Source organism: Cnephaeus nilssonii (genome assembly GCF_951640355.1).
Source record: "Cnephaeus nilssonii genome assembly, chromosome: 3".
NCBI lineage: Eukaryota > Metazoa > Chordata > Mammalia > Chiroptera > Vespertilionidae > Cnephaeus > Cnephaeus nilssonii.
In genome coordinates, this window is record NC_137074.1 from 28,266,063 (window position 1) to 28,284,862 (window position 18,800).

The window sequence follows — 18,800 nt, forward strand, 5'->3', positions numbered from 1 at the left end:
TAGATTTTTGCTGCTTTCTTTCAAGGACTGATGGCAAGGTCAAGATACAGTGAAACAATGTGGCTATAAAACTAAATAATTAACTATTTTAATTGACTTAAACAAGCAGTAGGCATTCAAGGACCCAGGTTGATGGAGCCTCTGCCATCTTCCAGATGCCTCGAAGGCTTCCATGGGCATCCTTAATGCTGACGCACAGCCAACAGAGTGAACAACAGAGAAAGAAAGGTAGACAAACTTTCTTCCTCACCACTGTAGCCAGACGTAATACATAACATTTCTGTTCATATTCCATCTGGTAAGAGGAGGTCAAGTAGTCTACCAAGTTCAAGCAAGATGTGAAATGTCGTCTGCGGGGTGTATTAGGGCAGTATGTACATGGTCTGCTTTCCAAGTTATCATGGCAGCAAATTTACCAAATGCTTTTACAGCTTAACAAGCTCTCCTGGCTTTTGGGGAGCACAAAAGACTTGGTTGAGAAATCTGTAAGGAGGGCATTCTGATAAAATGGAAGTGTATGGAAGGCCTCCTGCCCTGTTTATCAGAATTCTGACTTAGGGGAGACTTAGGGGAGTGTCGAAGTCGGTGCCCCTAATTATTCCTTGACCTTTTCAAACAAGCCTGTGCATAGGCAGACCCTCGGGTGTTTACTGGAATCCTTATGCTTAATCCCTGGATGCCCTTGCCTAGAAGACAATGTAATCACAAGTGTCCTCCCAAGATTACTCACCCTACTGATTGTATCTAAAGATAAAAATTCCAATGAAAGTCTAAAGAGGCAGGCAATCGAGGCTGCCTGGCTTCTTCAGCCGGGCCATCCCTTAGCCCTCTCCCCCACAGTGAAACTGTGTCAGAGTAATCTGTTCATCCATCATTCAGGGGCTGCTGGTCAGCCCCGGCACCTGGCTTCCAGCCTGCTATAACTGTGTTGTTGCTGTTATTGTTGTTATTGCTGTCCAACTTTAATTATGCCATATACTTTGGGTTCTGTTATAGAAGTACCCTGTTAAAGGTACCAAATTAACACTCACTCGAAAATATAACTCTTGCTCACAGCACTCTCCAAAGCCAGTAGGTAATCGTGGTTGGGTTTGACCCAGGCGGCAGAGAGGACCTGTGATGCATGGTGATAAAGGAGCCCAGTGGCTCTGCCATCCTCTCATCTAGGGCTTCCAGGGTCACCCTGAGCATTGGCATCTACCAGGCACAGAAGAAGCGAGCACTTAGAGAGGGACACTTGTTTCTTTATATTTGAGCTCACAAGTGGCACACTCATCTCCACTCCCATTCCATTAGTGAGAAGTAGATAATGCAACAGTGGTTGACATGAAGCCCTGACCAGGTCACCACTGCCCAGCAACAGCTCTACCCTGTGGAAACCAAAGATCTTCACTAGATAGAAGTCTCTGTCAAAACAGTAAAATTGTTTTATATGTATTCTGTTTTTAAAATTTTAATATCCTAATAGAGGCCCAGTGTACGAAATTCATGTACTGGGTGGGGGCGGGGAGTCCCCTCAGCCTGGCCTGTGCCCTCTCACAGTCTGGGACCCCTTGGGGGATATCCGGGCCTAAGCCATCAACATTCTTAGTGCTGCCATGGAGGCAGGAGAGGCTCCTGCCACTGCCACTGCGCTTGACAGCTGTGAGCCTGGCTCAGGGCTTCTGGCTGAGCAGCGCTACCCCTATGGGAGCACACTGACCACCAGGGGGCAGCTCCTGCATTGAGCGTCTGTCCCCTGGTGGTCAGTATGCACCATATCGACCAGTTGTTCCACTGTTCGATCAATTTGCATAATAGCCTTTTATTATATAGGATATAATAAAGAAGTAATATGAAAATTGACCATCACTCCAACACACAAGATAGCCACCCCCCATGTGGTCAAAGATGGCTGCCACAAGATGGCCGGCAGGAGAGGGCAGTTGTGGGTGATCAGGCCAGCAGGGGAGGGCAGTTAGGACTAGGCCTGCAAGGGAGGGCAGTTGTGGGCAACCAGGCCTGGAGTGGAGGGCAGTTGGAGGGGACAGGGCCTGCAGGGGAGGGCAGTTGGGGGGACCAGGCCTGCAGAGGAGGGCAGTTGGGGGTGACCAGACCTGCAGGGGAGGACAGTTGTGGGGGACCAGGCCTGCAGAGGAGGGCAATTGGGGGCAACCAGGCCTGCAAGGGAGGGCAGTTGGGGGGGGGGGGGGGGAGGGGGACCAGGCCTGAATGAGAGGGCAGTTGGGAGCAACTAGGCCTGCAGGAGAGGGCAGTTGCGGGGGAACCAGACCTGCAGGAAAGGGCAGTTGGGGGTGACCAGTCGGGCAGGGCAGGGCAGTTAGGGGTGACCAGGCTGGCAAGGGAGGGCAGTTAGGGGTGACCAGGCCAGCAGGGGAGGCCAGTTAGGGGCAATCAGGCTGGCAGGGGAGGGCAGTTAGGGGTGACCAGGCCGGCAGGGGAGGGCAGTTAGGGGCAATCAGGCCTGCAGGGGAGCAGTTAGGTGTCGATTAGGCTGGCAGGAGAATGTTTAGGGGGTGATCAGGCTGGCAGGCAGAAGCGGTTAGGGGCAATCAGGCAGGCAGACAGGCGAGTGGTTGGGAGCCAGCAGTCCTGGATTGTGAGAGGGATGTCCGACTGCCCATCTAGGAATTGGGCCTAAACGGGCAGTCAGACATCCCTCAAGGGGTCCCAGATTGGAGAGGGTGCAGGTTGAGTTGAGGGACACCCTCTGCCCTCGTGCACGAATTTCGTGCACCGGGTCTCTAATCAAATTATAAAGAGACAACTATAAATAGTTAAGGATTATGTATGTAATGGGCCAAGATCCTAGTGAGAGGTATATCCTGGATTTTCTTTTGTTTTGTGAAAGCACACACACACACAAAACAAACAAACAAACAAACAAACAAATGGTACTTATAGACAATAATGATTCAAATGATATTCCGAAGACATGTTTTTGTTGAGAAGTTCAAGGTTTAGAATAAAGACTCTAAGTAAGATTTGTCTAACCCTTCACTATACTATGAGGAAACTGAAGCCCCAGAGAATTGAGGGACAAGCCAAAAAGATAATGTTCGACATTGAAAAATATCTCTTCCTTTACTTTCTTTATATATACCATCAGGGTGGTCACTTGAAGTATCAAAAGAGAAAGAAACTAGATGGTTGACCTCTTGGATTTCAGGCTTCAGATTTAAAGATGATCACATAAGAGGACAGAAAAAAAAGGAGGGGGAAGTCAGGAAAAAAAAAAAGAATTCTTACAAACAGATTCCTGCTGGCCCACTTTTCCACTCTGCATGGAGTCAGTCTCAGGACCACAGCATGTCTCAATGGTCTGAGGCCACACTGTGGGAAAACATCTTGTTCCCAGAGGTCCAAAGCACTGCCCTCTAATAAAATCTGCCTAAATCTTTCTCTGTATCTGTCAAGGTGTCTGGATCTTTATTATCTAATTTGGGAGAATTCTATAAAATTCACCCCTAAAAAGTAATTGTTCTTTGACGAAGTCCTTTGACCTCTCAGGTTCCATGTCCTACTTTAATGGCCATTTTGCCAAAGGAGGGGGAAACATATATGTGATGTAGTAGACTTCTACAAGGGGTTTTAGTTTGACAATATTTTTATCCCACAAAATTATGTACTGTTGTGAATCTTAAATATTTCATGTAGTTTGGCAAAGAAAATTACTTCATATTACCTTATTTCATAATAGATATATGTTTTATAAATATATTTTAGATGCTTCTAACCTTTGTGATATGGAGCTATTATAGCTACTGAGTTAATTGCAGCTGAAGGTGGAGATTAAAAGTTTTAACTTGGGCCCTAGCTCGTTTGGCTCAGTGGATAGAGTCTCAGGTTTGATTCCGTACAACCAAGGGCATGTACCTTGGTTGCAGGCTCGATCCCCAGCCCTGGTTGGAACATGTGCAGGAGACAACCCATCAATGTGTCTCTCTCACATCAATGTTTCTCTCTGTGTGTCTCTCCCCCTCACTTCCACTCTCTCTAAAAATCAATGGAAAAATATCCTAGGGTGAGATTTAACAACAACAACAAAAAAGTTTTAAACTTGAAAATGCTTTGGCCACTATATTTCCAAACAATAGAAGTGGAAATTTTCAGCTTGAAGCCACACAAGAAGGCCAAATTCTCTTCCAGGGCATCTTAAACTTTCTCCTTTTTTAAGGCAACTAACACCTACCAGACATAGAGGATAAAATCAGCGAAGAAAAACAGAAGCCAAACTACCCTACAGTACAAAATCAGGCTCCGTAGGAGGAAACTTGAGGGAGGTAGTCAACAACAGATCTTACTGAAAAAAAAGCAAATACATTAGGAACTCATTATAAAAACTTAAAGTGAAACTTGGGCAGTCATTTTACTACATTATCTTAGTTTCTAAAACCCTTCTAATTTCCTCATCCTGTTACATTAGTCATTGCTTTTCACCATTTGAAATTAACCTGTTTTTCTATTTGTTCACTGGTTTACTGTCTTTCTGCCACCAGTAAAATGTCAGCCCCTTGAGGGCAGAGACCATGTCAGTTTTGTTCACTGGTTTATCCCCGTGTCTAGAACAGTGCCTGGAACACAGTGGAAGCTCAGTTATAATGTGTGGAAGGAAGGAATGAAGCCCCAGAGCAGACAGACTTGTAACATGTGGAAGAAAATCATAAGAATGCAGGCAATCCCAGGAAAACGGAAATCTGGAACAGGCCTGAATAAAACTACTATACTCTTAACTGAGCTGATTGTTCTCTTCTCCCTGAATGAAGGAAGCATATTTTTAAACTAGTTCCCTGGTAAGGAACAAATTTATGGTATATCATTAACATATAGATTAGCATTTACAGTGTTACACCTAAGTAAGCTCAGGTTGACAGCCTAGGAAAATGAACATTGCTTTTAATGTTATGGTTTTAAGCAATCACAATTCTAAAATGGTCTTTATAATATCTTGAATATTGCTCTAGGTTTCACTGTAGATGAACACCTAGACTTAGAGGACTAAACAGCACAACATTTCAGAGGGGGGCCTGTATTACACTGAAGGATTTTAGTAGAAGGAGTTATAATTCAGTGATTATGGTCACAGGCTTCTAGCTCAGATAGTCTTGGGTTTAAACTTTGAAATATGGTAATGACCACCATGTCTATTTGCCATATAATCTTGACTGATTTATATAACATCTTAGAGTCTCAGTTTCTTCATCAGAAAGATGGGTAATAGTATTTCATCAGATTTTTAGTACAGTTAACATAATGTAAAGTGTTTACTTTAGTGCCCGATATATAATTAGGGCTCAACAATGGGTAGCCATTATCATCAAGATCTCTGCCAAGAATTGCAAAGACAAACAAAAAGGCACTTGACATCATTAACATGCAAATGGAAAAACTGTGAAATATGTTATATCAAGTCATTGGAATGTTGTATTATTTTAGATATTTCTATCTGACAGTTCAAGGTATTCAGAGGAAGGATTCTGCATTTCATCTTTATAGATGACAATCTTCACTCTAACACTTTCTTAGCTAAGTGTTGTAAAATCTTGGAAGGCCAGCCTCCTGAATCACACTAATTTAACTGCCACTTTCATGTACAGGAAAGCTTTATAAAAGTTCTCATCATTTCTACTTTCCAGACATATTTAAAGCATAAATCAGAACAAAAAAATCTGACACGTCCTAGAAGGCATTGAAACAATGCAAATATTAAATGCAACATAGAATAAGATTAGCAAAAAACTCAATCTGCTACCATAGATAGTGGATCTCTGCATCTTAAGTAGCACCCTAGAGAGGCGCACACAACACCCACTCTATCTGAACCTTACTTCCCCATGACCTGGGTAGTGCTGTTTGTTATATCTGGGAGTCAACTATCTTTTAGCAATATAGAGACTTTGATATCTACCACAGAAATTTGATATCTAAAATATCTTAGATAGGATTGTTCTAACATATTAACAGTAATATTAATGCAAGTTCACTGCTTTTGGTTCAAATAGACTATATAAAACATACAGCCGAAACAGGTTTGGCTCAGTGGATAGAGCGTCGGCCTTCGGACTGAAAGGTCCCAAGTTCGATTCCGGTCAAGGGCATGTACATTGGTTGCGGGCACATCCCCAGTAGGGGGTGTGCAGGAGGCAGCTGGTCGATGTTTCTCTCTCATCGATGTTTCTAGCTCTCTATCCCTCTCCCATCCTCTCTGTAAAAAATCAATAAAATATATTAAAAAAATAAAAAATAAAACATACAAAAAGAATAGGAACATTGAATAAATCTTTATTTACTGGCAATTTCATTTATTCATTAATACAGGTCTATGTTAATACAGATTAACACAGGCACAGTTCAACACATAAAAAGATATACAGAATATATTTGCAAGATGATGATATTTTGACAATCAATTCTCTTTCCCAGTGATCACCTTAATCTCTGTGCATTTCATTCACAGTGAATCTAAATCTCTTCCCTTCACATTTTGAGTATCAGGATTTGTCACTCGTCCCATAAACAAAAATGAACCTAGGAAAGGAAAAAAAAAAAACTTTACAAATTTCTGGAGAAACAAATGTTGCTAATAATAAGTTTTTCTTAATATTTTAACAAATCATTTAGCCTTTGTTCTCTAGAAGATAAATAAGCAATGTCTAACAGCAAAGCCCTCTCCTTTGTCTAACACACATAATAATATCATCATTAATTATTTTATGGAAATTTATAAAGTAAATTAACACCCACGACAGCTTGTCATGAAAAATACATGAATCCTGTTTTTCATACGGGAAAGCAAAAATGACATGGCCGAAAGGTGTTCTTCTAAATATAGACACTCAGTCAGGCAAACACAGCTTAATAACGTAGTGATGAGCATGGTAAAGTTTTAAATTTGAGGCATTAGCACTTGTTGTTTTATGCATGTAACATAAGCCCTGAGGGTTAAAAGTATAGCTTCTCAGATCTTCAGCTCTGAATCACAGCTCACTGCTAAAGACAATATTTTCATATCTCTAGTGCTTTCAAAACCTCATAGCGGTGACATAGTATACAGCATAAATGCAAACACCTATTTCCAGCCATCCTGTGTTTGCAAGTGCAAAAGAACTAAAAACTAGAGGATAAATGTGCCGAAATCCATTCACCTTTCTTTTCCACTAGGGTAAGGCAAATGGTTTGCACGGATCCATGTCAATTGTTGCTTTACGTTCCTTACAGTCATATCTAATAAAGGATAATTTCAAAAGTGATAAAATAAGTTTTACATAATTTTAAAGCTGATTGAAAGTACATTTAAATGTCTTTGGAATAATAGTGAGAGATCCCCTTTTCACTCTTTACTGTTCAGTCCAAAGACTGACAAACCCTTAGGAGAACCAAAAACATGGAAATAGACAAAATCTCCAGCAGACATTTTCTTCTTTTTATGAATAATTATAATTCATATCACCTTTATAAAATTATAATCACTAATAATAAAATATATCAAAATAGTTGTGCAAAAATAAAGAAAACTAATACTTCTATTTTTCAGGTAGATGGGGGTACATAATTAACTTTTCCCAGGATATTTTGCTGCAATAGGAATCATCAGTGACTCTTGTATCTTTATGCTTCTACAGCATATACAAATTATTTGTTCAGGAAATTTTTTAAGGAACTTTTATAGAAATTCATAACTGAAGGCATTGTTTAAAATTTTAAACACTCAGAAGTGTAAGACATTATATAAGAGCTACTTATCTCAGCCTTTTCAATCTGTTTCATTGAGCAAGGAGAACCACATTTGGAATTAAGTCTTCAGGCAGTCACCCATCTACTCACTACTAAATCAGAAAGATTAATGGAATCTCCTTTCACATAATAGCTATGGATTTAGAGACAGGATGAAGCAGAAATCATTACTATTTCCATTTTTCTCTTTATTCCCATTCTTAAAGAGGTATCCCAATTTTGATTATCATATTCATACAACATCTACATAGGACAGAAACAACTTTTGCCTCCTAATATTAAAATACCATAACATAATCAATGCTAATAGCTTAAAATAAAGAATTCTTAATAAGTACCATGCAGTCTTTTTCTCCCTTCAACTCAAGATCTGAAAGAATTCTAACCAGTGTAATACTGTCAGTTTCAAAATCATAATTCACTACTTTCTCAGAAATGACACATTTCATATAGCATGTTTCACAATTCTTTTCTGAGAGTCTCTAAAACTGTCCTATACCTTCATCTCCTCAGCCTAAAAGATTAAAAAAAATTCTTCATTTCCCTGGATGTTCAGCTTAGTAAGAGCTTTGAAAGACTATACTAAAATATAAAACTAACCTGATAGAAAGATACAAATAATGTATAGATTTTTCACAGAGAACTGTTAGACTCAAAACAAAAATTGGTTGTACTAAGTCTAAAATCATTCATCCTTCTACTTCTGAAATGGTTAAATGAATATATTTTGTGTTAGAGCATTAGTAGTCTATTATGTTATGCAAAATCATCATTTTTGTTAATATAAATATTTTTTTAGTTCACTTGTGAGAGAAAAATAAATCTCTGAATGTGTATTGTCTTAAATATTTTACATGGCAATAATTTACAGCCCCCAATAAATGAGTTGCCATTTATTTTAAATAATACTTTAAGGGAGTAATCCCAATTTAGAAAGTTTCATTACAATTAAGATCACAAAAAAATAAAAATTGTCATAAGGTCTGATAATGTGAAGCCCTATCACAAATAAATAAATAAGTACTTTATTTTGGGATTTGAATGTCACTACTGTTTAACTGATGGCTATTTCATGGCCTTAGTCATCAGCTTAGAAAATAGAGGGTGAACATCACTATTCTAAATGCCATTATTTTCTTGTTCATCAATGCTCAATGTAGCTTCATTTCATTCTGTTCTCCATACTCAATAATTACATACTAATTGTAAGAAATTAGAGTTAATCAAAGGTCAAAGATGTATGGATCAAGTGACATACTCAGAATATCATTGAACACTGACACATCTACTACTGGAATTGCAGTTGTGCTCATGCAGTTTCAGCAAATCTAAAACTGTCCCACTGTTCCCAAGGTAAAGCTTTCAGAAGTTTCATGGAGTCTAAAAAGAAGAGACTGGTCCCAGCTGGCATGACTTAGTGGTTGAGCATCAACCTATGAACCAGGAGGTCACGGTTCGATTCCTGGTCAGGGCACATGCCCAAGTTGGGGGCTCACGCCCCAGTAAGAGGTGTGCAGGAGGCAGCCAATCAATGATTCTCTCTCATCATTGATGTTTCTATCTCTCTTTCCCTCTCCCTTCCTCTCTGAAATCAATAAAAATATTTTTTTAAAAAAAGAAGAGACTGGCATATTCCTTAGGGAACCAATAACATCAGAATCTCTAACAGATTTAGTTAATCTAACAGATTTAGGTTCTGAAATTAAATGTCTTCTGTCCTTGTAAACCAACTTATACAGAGCAAGTTTTTTTCATTTTCCTTTGTTTATTTATTCGGTTATTCACTCAATTATATTTATTGATTTGTTCATACTTAATATTTATGTGCCAGGCACAGTGCTATAGACTTCATATGTCCTCTTATTTAACATTATGAGATGAGTACTAATACTATGTCCATCTATATATATAAAAGCCAAGCGACCCGAACGGCAGAATGACCACAATGACTGGAACAACCAGTCGCTATTATGCACACTGTGGCGGCCAACTGGCCTGATGGGTGCCCTAATCAGTCCCCCCCCAACCTCTGGCAGCCCCTCTGCCAGGCCAGCATCACCCTAGATCGGCCTTACCCCACCCCGATTGGGGGCCGACCGGACCCCACCCATACACAAATTCGTGCACCGGGCTTCTAGTATAGCAGATAAGGACAATAGGACCTAGAAAGTATAAGTGATTGTGTTACAACTATTAGTTAACTGAGCTGGGACTTGAGCCCAGGTCTGATACCCAAGAACATACTCTCAATCTCTAGGGACACTGATATTGTGTGCAGAGCACTCAGCCAAATACTGGGCTGGATACAGAAATGAATAAACAATGATTTCTGCTCTTCTCTGGTTTATAACCTTCACATGGACTGGAGTCCTAAATATAAATAAATGTAAAGAAAATTCCCTCACTGTATCACACTCCTGACCTCTCTTTTTCAAGAGAAAGTACAGAAACATCTACCCAGACAATCTGCATGTTCACATTGACATTGTGTCAATTGCCAATCCAATCCTCTACTATCACCTCTACCTTTTGCACCTAAGTGCATTATCTTTCACCAAAGGACCAAATTAGAGATTTGGAATTATGTTTGGCCCCTCCCTCCCACTCAGAACCTATACCTAGTCTCACTTACTTTTTTGTAATCTACCTCTGGAACTTTTCACAACTCTGCAACTCCCGATTTCTACTATGGTAACATCGTAGAGATGATTTTCAAGACAAACAGGTCCTAGTCCCTCTCTGCCACTTAGACAAATTACATAACCTCTGTTCAAGCTTCTATGTCTTTATTAGTTAAATATATAACCTATTGGAATGATGAGAGCTTTAGAAATAGATATTTTAAATGGTTAGCACATATAACAGCTATGTTGGCAGTTATTATTACCATTGCCCTATTTTAAGCCCTTGACATCTCATAAAATAGAATGTCTGGTACAAAACAGGCACTCAACAGATATCAATTGAAAGAATAAGTGGTTCAGGTATGTAGATTACAATTGGTATCTAGGAATAGGTCTATTTAATCCAAGTAGTTCCCCCAGGAAATTCTCAAAAAGGTACCTGTTGGGATATTCTTCATAATAAACAGAAATGGATGATTTGCTATAAATTGGTTTGGAGCAAGGCTCATGATCACAGGGATTTGTACTCCTACAAAACAGAGACAACAGTTATTTAGATGTTCACATTAAAAGATCAGTAAAGAAACTTTTAAAAAGCAGTAAAGAAAATATATCCATAATACTTCATGTACTAATAGACAGGAAAGGTTATCTTGTTTGAGGAGTTAACATGTGGAAAAATTACCATTTTCTAAATGCAGAGAAGTTTGAAATAAATTTAAAAACCAAAGAGCAGAAGAATAAATATTGGATCATTCAGGGACTAATTCTAACTTCACATTTATGCTCAACGAAGAAGAAATCCAGATACTAGATTCAATTTAGTGAAAGCAGTTGAAATATTTCATCTTTAAATGGTAATTTTCTGCTCAGTTTTTATTTACACTATATGATTTATTCTTACAAGGTTTCAAGTTTAATTCCTGTGCAGATATGTTTGCACTTTATTTCAATTCTTCAGGCTTGTGTAATTACATCTGAGTTTAATTTTTTTTAACTTACCTTCCCAAAATTATTCTATGAGCTGGGAGCTTTTAGGATTTGTGCTGTCAGTGTGTGTGGGGTTTTTATTATGAAATTAGAAGCAGAGATTTGCTGCCTTAACAATTACTAGTATTTACTATGATAATTTATACCATGCTGTTCTATTGTGTCGTTTGTCAATGTTTAGAATGAGTGAATTTGAGTGATTTAATTTTTTTCTTTGTAGATTAAATATTTCTACACTCAATTCAGATGTTACCTTTACTAATAATACAATGACTTTGTATAATTTTTAGACCCATGAAAATATCATTTTAAAAACATGTACCGTGTATTTAGAGTTGAAAAACAATTGTACAAAAAAACAAAATGTTCCTCTTCACTCTTTGTTTGGGATGTGCAAATTAAACTGACAAAAACAGAAGACATAGTTTATTTTTTTAATCCACATAGGAATGTTACAGAAAAGAAGTAAATACCCCAATGGCTTGTTATGTAGACTCATTTTACTGCCAACCTCCATCTCCTGTGACAAAGGTGCAGTTTATGCCCTGCTCTTAGGCAGATTGAAGCATGTAGAGAGCTCTTTTGGTATCCCTTGTTTCTCAGTTTCCTTTGGTTCAAAATAGCATTTCTGCCAAAGTGTTATGTTTTGGGGTGGCATATTCTGATCCCCTTCACAATAAAACATAAACTTAGCAACATGAAATGCAGAGCACTGCCCTGTCTGGATGATCGGGGCTCTGTTGCCCAAATTACCAAGGAATACAGGCCTATGTCTGAATTAAAGTGATAATCAGAAAAGCACAGTCAGTATAACTTCCATTCTCATGGGTGAATACTCAAGCTTTTTTGTTCTTCAGCAACCCCTGATCAGATGCCTGAAAGTTAACATAATTCCACTGACCATTCTGAGATAAAACACATTAGGGTTACTGCTGATCCCCAAGTGATTGTTACAGTCTCTTAGAGAACTCTAGACTTAAAGTGAGAGCCAGTGGACAATAGCAGAGAGTGTTCTGAACATGACGTTAGAAAATTGATTCAGTTCAAACTCTGCTGTAAATTGATAGTCTGACCTCAGGCAAGCCACTTCACATTTCTGGGCCTATTTTTCACCAATATAATGAAAGGGTTAGATAATGATCTATAATAACTCTTTTGGTTCTATGTAAAAGCAGCTGTAAAATGTGTCTACATGGAGAGTAACTTCATATCAATGCAAACTTTTGATTTTTCCAAGAAGTGAAATATTATATCCCCTCCAGTGTAAATTCCTTGAATACAGTAATACAAAATCCTTCAGGATATGACAAAGTGAGTTCAGTGTGTCACACCCAGATGCCAAAACCTGTTGATACTACATTACAAATTATTTAAGAAATTCATCTATATCTATATCTATTTATAGTTAGAGCCAGTTTTGGCCCAATTATTAAGAAATTCATCTATATCTATATATATATAGTTAGAGCCAATTTTGGCCCAATCCCACAGGCCAGGCCAAGGGACTCCACTGGTGCACGAATTTGTGCACCAGGCTTCTAGTATATGTGTGTGTGTATATTTGCTTTTGATCGCGGGGAGCTGGGTGCCTGTCCGCTGGTGCACCAGGCCTTTCAGAAGCCTCTGGAGTGGGGGAGGCTTCTGAAAGGCCTGGTGCTTGAGTGGACAGGCACCCAGCTCCCACCCTTTTGCTTTTGATTGCGGGGAGCTGGGTGCCTGTCTGCTGGTGCGCCAGGCCTTTCAGAAGCCTCCGGCTCGGCGGAGGCTTCTGAAAGGCCTGGTGCCAGAGCAGACAGGCACCCAGCTCCCCCACTTTTAATGGTCTGAAGCCACTGAGGGGGGCTGCCACGGACACCTGGCTACCCTGCCATTGAGGGGCGGAGCTGGGTGTCCGCGGCAGACCCCCTTAGCGGCCGTTGAGAGGCGCAGGGGGCGGGAGTCCCACCCCCTGCGCCTCTCAACAGCAGGGTAGCCCCCCTCAGTGGCAGCAGATCCGTGCCTCTCAATGGCTGGATAGGCCACCCCAAGTCCCGCCCCCCAGCCTCCCGCTGCCCAATCGTGGGTGTAGCGGAGTGATGGTAATTTACATGTTACTCTATTATTAGATAGGATTACACTTTGATTGGTTGAATGGACAACCAGACGACCAAACACTTAGCATATTAGGCTTTTATTATCTTACTAGAGGCCTGATGCATGAAAATGCGTGCAAGAGTAGGCCTTCCTTCCCCCAGCTGCCAGCACTGGCTTCCCTCTGGCATTGGGGACCCGGGCTTCCCTCCTCTGGCTGCCCGCAGGCACCCAGGACTTAGCTGGCTTCCCTCCAGCCCCAGCTTTGTCAGGAAGGATGTCCAGAATGATGTCCGGAAGACATCCAGTCTAATTAGCATATTACCATTTTATTATTATAGATATAATAAAAGCATAATATGCAAATCAGCCAAATGGTAGAATGACCAGTCAGCGGGGGCCAAAGCCGGTGAGCAGGCAGCGCCAGGCCAGCCAAGGCACATGCCAATGGGCAGAGAGAGGGAACAGCAATGGGGGGGTGGTGGAGGGGTTATGGGGGGGCTGGCACAGTCCCCTGGTCGGCCTGTCAGGTTGCCTCCCGCTGAGGGTTGCTGCGTGGCAATGGCGGGATAATGGGGGTGGTGCCATCGCCTGATCCCCTGTTCTCACCTCCTGCAGAGGGAAGCTGGGCGGCGGCAGTGGTGGGGTGATGGAGATGGCACCATCCCCTGATCAGCCCGGCAGCAGCAGCATTGCTGCAGGGTGATGGGGGCGGTGCCATCCCCTGATCCCCTGTCCTCGCCTCCTGCAGAGGGAAGCTGGGCGGCAGCAGTGGTGGGGTGATGGGGATGGCACCATCCCCTGATCAGCCTGGCAGCAGCAGCGTAGCGGCAGGGTGATGGGGGCGGCGCCATTCCCTGATCACCTGTCCAGTCACCTCCCACAGAGGTAGGCCAGACTGTGGCTTAGGCCCTCTTCCCACAGAGAGCAGGCCTAAGCCGTCAGTAGGACATCGCCTGAGGACTCCCAGACTGTGAGAGGGTGCAGGCTGGGCTGAGGGCCCCCCTCCAGTGCACACATTTTTGTGTACCAGGCCTCTAGTATAGGATATATATAAACTTGTAAAAATTTATCCATGTGGCAGTTTAAATAATACGTATCTTTTATATATTGGTAAGAACTCAAATAGTCTAAAAAATTAGAATAGACATATGAGGGACTCGTTAAAGTTGCTTTCTAAATTTCTAATTGGATTTAAGGTTTTTCCCTTATTATTTTTAAGTATCTCTTATATGCTGTATATCATAGTTACTATTCAAACTTTCATTTGTTCAAAGAAATATATCATAAAGGAGTGGTTCTCAAACTGTAATGTGCACACAAATCACCTGGAGACCTTGCATTTTTCTGATTCAGTAGGTCTGAACTTGGGCCTGAGGTTCTTTTTTTTTTTTTTTTTTAATATATTGTATTGATTTCAGAAAGAAAAGGAGAGATAAAGAGAGATAGAAACATCAATGATGAGAGAGAATCATGCCCCCCACCGGGGATCAAGCCTGGGCATGTGCCCTGACTGGGAATCAAACTGTGACCTCCTGGTTCATAGGTCGATGCTCAACCACTGAGCCACGCCAACCAGGTGGGCCTGAGGCTCTGCATGTCCAACTAGTTCCTGAGTGATGCTGCTGCTGCTGGTCTATGCACTACACTTGCAGTAGCAAATATAGGCTGCCAGCCACTGCAGACACTAATTCTCACACCTGGAAGCACATTGGAAACAATCAGGGAAACTTAAGAAAATGCTGGAGCCTGGATCTTATCACCAGACATACAGATTCAATTATTTTGGACTGGGCACAGGATTTTTAAAAGCTTTCCAGGTGATTCTGCTCTGCAGCTAAGTTCAAGAACCACTGCATGGAGATAATGACAAGAGTCAGTGACAAAAGACTAACTTGGTGGGATGGAAGAATGAAATTAATACCATTATTTAAGAGTGAGCATTCCTGAACAATAATGATTTTATATTTGAACCTAAAGTTTTCTCCGCACATCTTATCTGCTAATTGACAGGTAATCCAATCCTACCTAATAATAGAGTAATATGCAAATTGACCGTACCTTCGCTACACCCACCAGCCACACCCACCAGGAAACCTTCACAGGGATGATGGGGTGCGGCCGAGCCCAAGGCCGGGAAAGCCTCCACCCGAGGCTTTCCCGACCTGGGGCACCAGTGGGGAGCCTGCACGGATCGAAGGCAACCACTGGGGGTCGGCTCCTACGATCCTTAGCAGGGATGCTGGGTGCGGCCGAGCCCAAGGCTGCCGCAGGGGCCAAGCCCCGACCCTGAAAGAAGGCAGAAGGCGGTGGCCACAGCCAAGGCCTGGGTCCCCAGTGCCGGCAGAAAACTGGTGCAGGCAGCCAGGTGAATGAAGGTCTATTGCACAAATCTTCGTGCAAATGGGCTGCTAGTTTGCAAATAAGCACATATCAGTAGATGGGCCTCCACTCCTAATCAAATCTCTTCCATTTGCATTAAGCTATCGCAGAGATGCATAAACACCTTATACAATCAATTTTCTTTTTGCGTCCTACAGAGTACTAGACAGCAGGAGTGAAAAATGAGATCAAAGTACTGCAAAAATGCCAGCCCCTAATGCTCATTGCCTCCTCCCCCCAGTCTTTCCTCCCAGCTTGTTGTGAAGCCCATTGTCCTACCGGTAGCTGCTGCGGCTTCACTGCCATCTTCATTTATCTCAAAGAAAACTTGTTGCACGACTTGGGAAACATACAGCTCAGATGAATCTGTTGGGAAATATGAAAGCGTATCTAAGTGTTAAAATTCAGAGCCATTGCTTATTGGGTTCCAGGTTAATTACATTTTCAAGTGAACAAAGAAAAAGGAAATAAGAAAACTCTTTCCAAGTTAATTAATTTGCTAGAGAGAAAGGTGGTTTAGGTTTAGCTTTGGCAGAAATGATACAGAGACAGATACAGAGAGACCGAGCGTGGCCAAGATATAAAAGGTAAAGACAGAAGGGTGTACTCCTCAAATCAGATATCCCATTAAGTGAAATATTGAATGGACAGCAGGTTTGCTCTCTTTAGCCATGGTCTATAGACAAGATGAAAGAAGCTTTACAGATTCGAATTAATCCCACCCTGTGTTTTCAACCTCAAAGCCACTTGTCTTTCAAATTCTGTATCAGTTTTGATCTAAGTTTAAAACAAAATTTACTTTCCTTTTACACTGGGGAGACTATGAAAGTCTTAAAGCGCTTCTGTGGAATCTGTCATAATATCACTTCAGAGCTGTGCTTCAAAACCTGTCAAATTTTTCAGTGTAAGATGGTGTCACACAACGGTTTGTTCTGGTGTGGATACGAGCTGAGAGAGATGCCTCTCTTCTCTCCTCGGTGGAACTGATGTGTGTGTGTGAAGTGTTCCTGGCACAGTGAGGATGGCCTCCTTGAGAAGGGAGGAGAGAAATCACGAGTTTCAGAAGCCATCGCCATCCTGCTCCCACAACGTTCAGCAGAGAGACAACTGGAACGTGGTCCGTACATTCCAGGGTGACAAGAGGAGGCAATGGGCCTGGAAACTTTAAAAGGAAGGAGAAAGGGAGCTTGGTGTCCCTGAGAGAGAGAGCTGATGTGATGCAGGTGGCCTCCACCACAATCACCAAATAGGAAAGCGGTCATGAAGGAATACCTTAAAGGGGAACGAGCTCTGCAAGCTTACTGGAAAGTAAATCGCCTCAGGCAAGATAGGAGTCCTCAAAGGGACATTTACATTTCACTAAAAATAAACTCCGAATCACTTATGGTGATTGTATCTGGGCCCTGATTACTTTTTATCCTCATCTACCCTCCTGTCCTCATTTGGTAGCTCCAGCTACGAAGTGAAGCAACGAAGTCTTTTTTTATTTTATTTTATTTCTTTATTGATTAAGGTATTACATATGTGTCCTTATTCCCCCATTACCCCCCACCTCCCATTCATGACCCCACCCCCCTGTTGTCTGTGTCTATTGATTAGGCTTATATGCATGCAAGTCCTTTGGTTGATCTCTCCCCTTTACCCCCACTGTCCCAAGTCCTTTGGTTGATCTCTCCCCTTTACCCCCACTGTCCCCTACCTTCCCTGAGGTTTGACGTTCCGATTGATGTCTTAACCTTAGCTCTCCCTCTGCTTAGAACACCTTCCCAAACATTTCCCTATTAGCTCTCATGTTATTCAGGTTTCAGCAAAAATGTCCCTTCCTAATAGCAGTCTTTCTTCACCCTGTCTAAAGATGGAGGAAAGGGGGCATCCACCTCATTGTGTAGATGAACTGAAAAGCAGAAGAATGTGCTTTAAGGTCAGAAAAAAAGGCACTATATATATATATATATATATATATATATATATATATATATATATATATCCTATATAATAAAAGGCTAATATGCAAATCGACTGACCACCAGGGGAAGACACTCAACACAGGAGCTGACCCTGGTGGTCAGTGCGCTCCCACAGGGGGTGTGCCGCTCAGCCAGAAGCCGGGCTCACAGCTGGCAAGAGCAGCAGCAGTGGCGGGAGCCTTTCCCGCCTCCGTGGCAGCACTAAGGACCCCTTGGGGGATGTCTGCCTGCCAGCTTAGGCCTGCTCCTGCAGGCGGATATCCCCTGAGGGGTCCCAGACTGCAAGAGGGCACAGGCCAGACTGAGGGACCCCCCTACCCCCCCAGTGCATGAATGTCATGCACCAGGCCTCATATATATATATATATATATATATATTAATTTTTTTACAGAGAGGAAGGGAGAGGTATAGAGAGTTAGAAACATCAATGAGAGAGAAACATCGATATGCTCTGTGTCTGCACAGGAGAGAGAAACATCGATCAGCTGCCTCCTGCACACTCCCTACTGGGGATGTGCCCACAACCAAGGTACATACCCTTGACCAGAATCGAACCTGGGACCCTTCAGTCCGCAGGCTGACGCTCTATCCACTGAGCCAAACTGGTTAGGGCAAAAGGCACATTTTTTCTCCATGATTGCCTGAAATACAACAGGATTCACACAGAGAGCACAGAGCAGAGGACCTAGGGGCCCATACCAACAACAAAGCCCAAACTGATGACCAAAAACAGATCCAGAGACAGAGAAGCATTGATCAGACATTCAACCCTCAGAGGGAAGGTAGGGGAGGGTGGGGGTAAGGGGGAGAGATCAACCAAAGGACTTGTATGCCTGCATATAAACCTAATCAATTGACAAAGACAACAGGGGAGTGAGGACATGAGACGGGGGTGGGGGGGGAAGAGGGGATAAGGACACATATGTAATACCTTAATCAATAAAGAAAATTTTTTTAAAAAAATGGGACAACAGAAAAAATAAAGTAGGTGGGGGAGGAGTAGAGAATTTCACCCATTTTCACAATGTCACA

At 41.9% G+C, this 18,800-nt stretch overlaps 1 protein-coding gene across 1 annotated transcript in view; it reads right to left on the bottom strand.

The window, feature by feature from the left end:
- Nucleotides 1-6,451: 6,451 nt before the first annotated feature.
- The window catches only part of SERPINI2 (serpin family I member 2), a gene marked incomplete at both ends in the record, with an annotated part of 32,300 nt that continues 19,951 nt past the window's right edge, over nucleotides 6,452-18,800 (bottom strand). Inside the window, 3 exons of the mRNA XM_079767227.1 lie at nucleotides 6,452-6,528; nucleotides 10,798-10,887; nucleotides 16,080-16,166. Of these exons, the coding sequence (XP_079623353.1) occupies nucleotides 6,452-6,528; nucleotides 10,798-10,887; nucleotides 16,080-16,166 (254 nt within the window). The remainder of the gene's footprint in view (nucleotides 6,529-10,797; nucleotides 10,888-16,079; nucleotides 16,167-18,800) is intronic.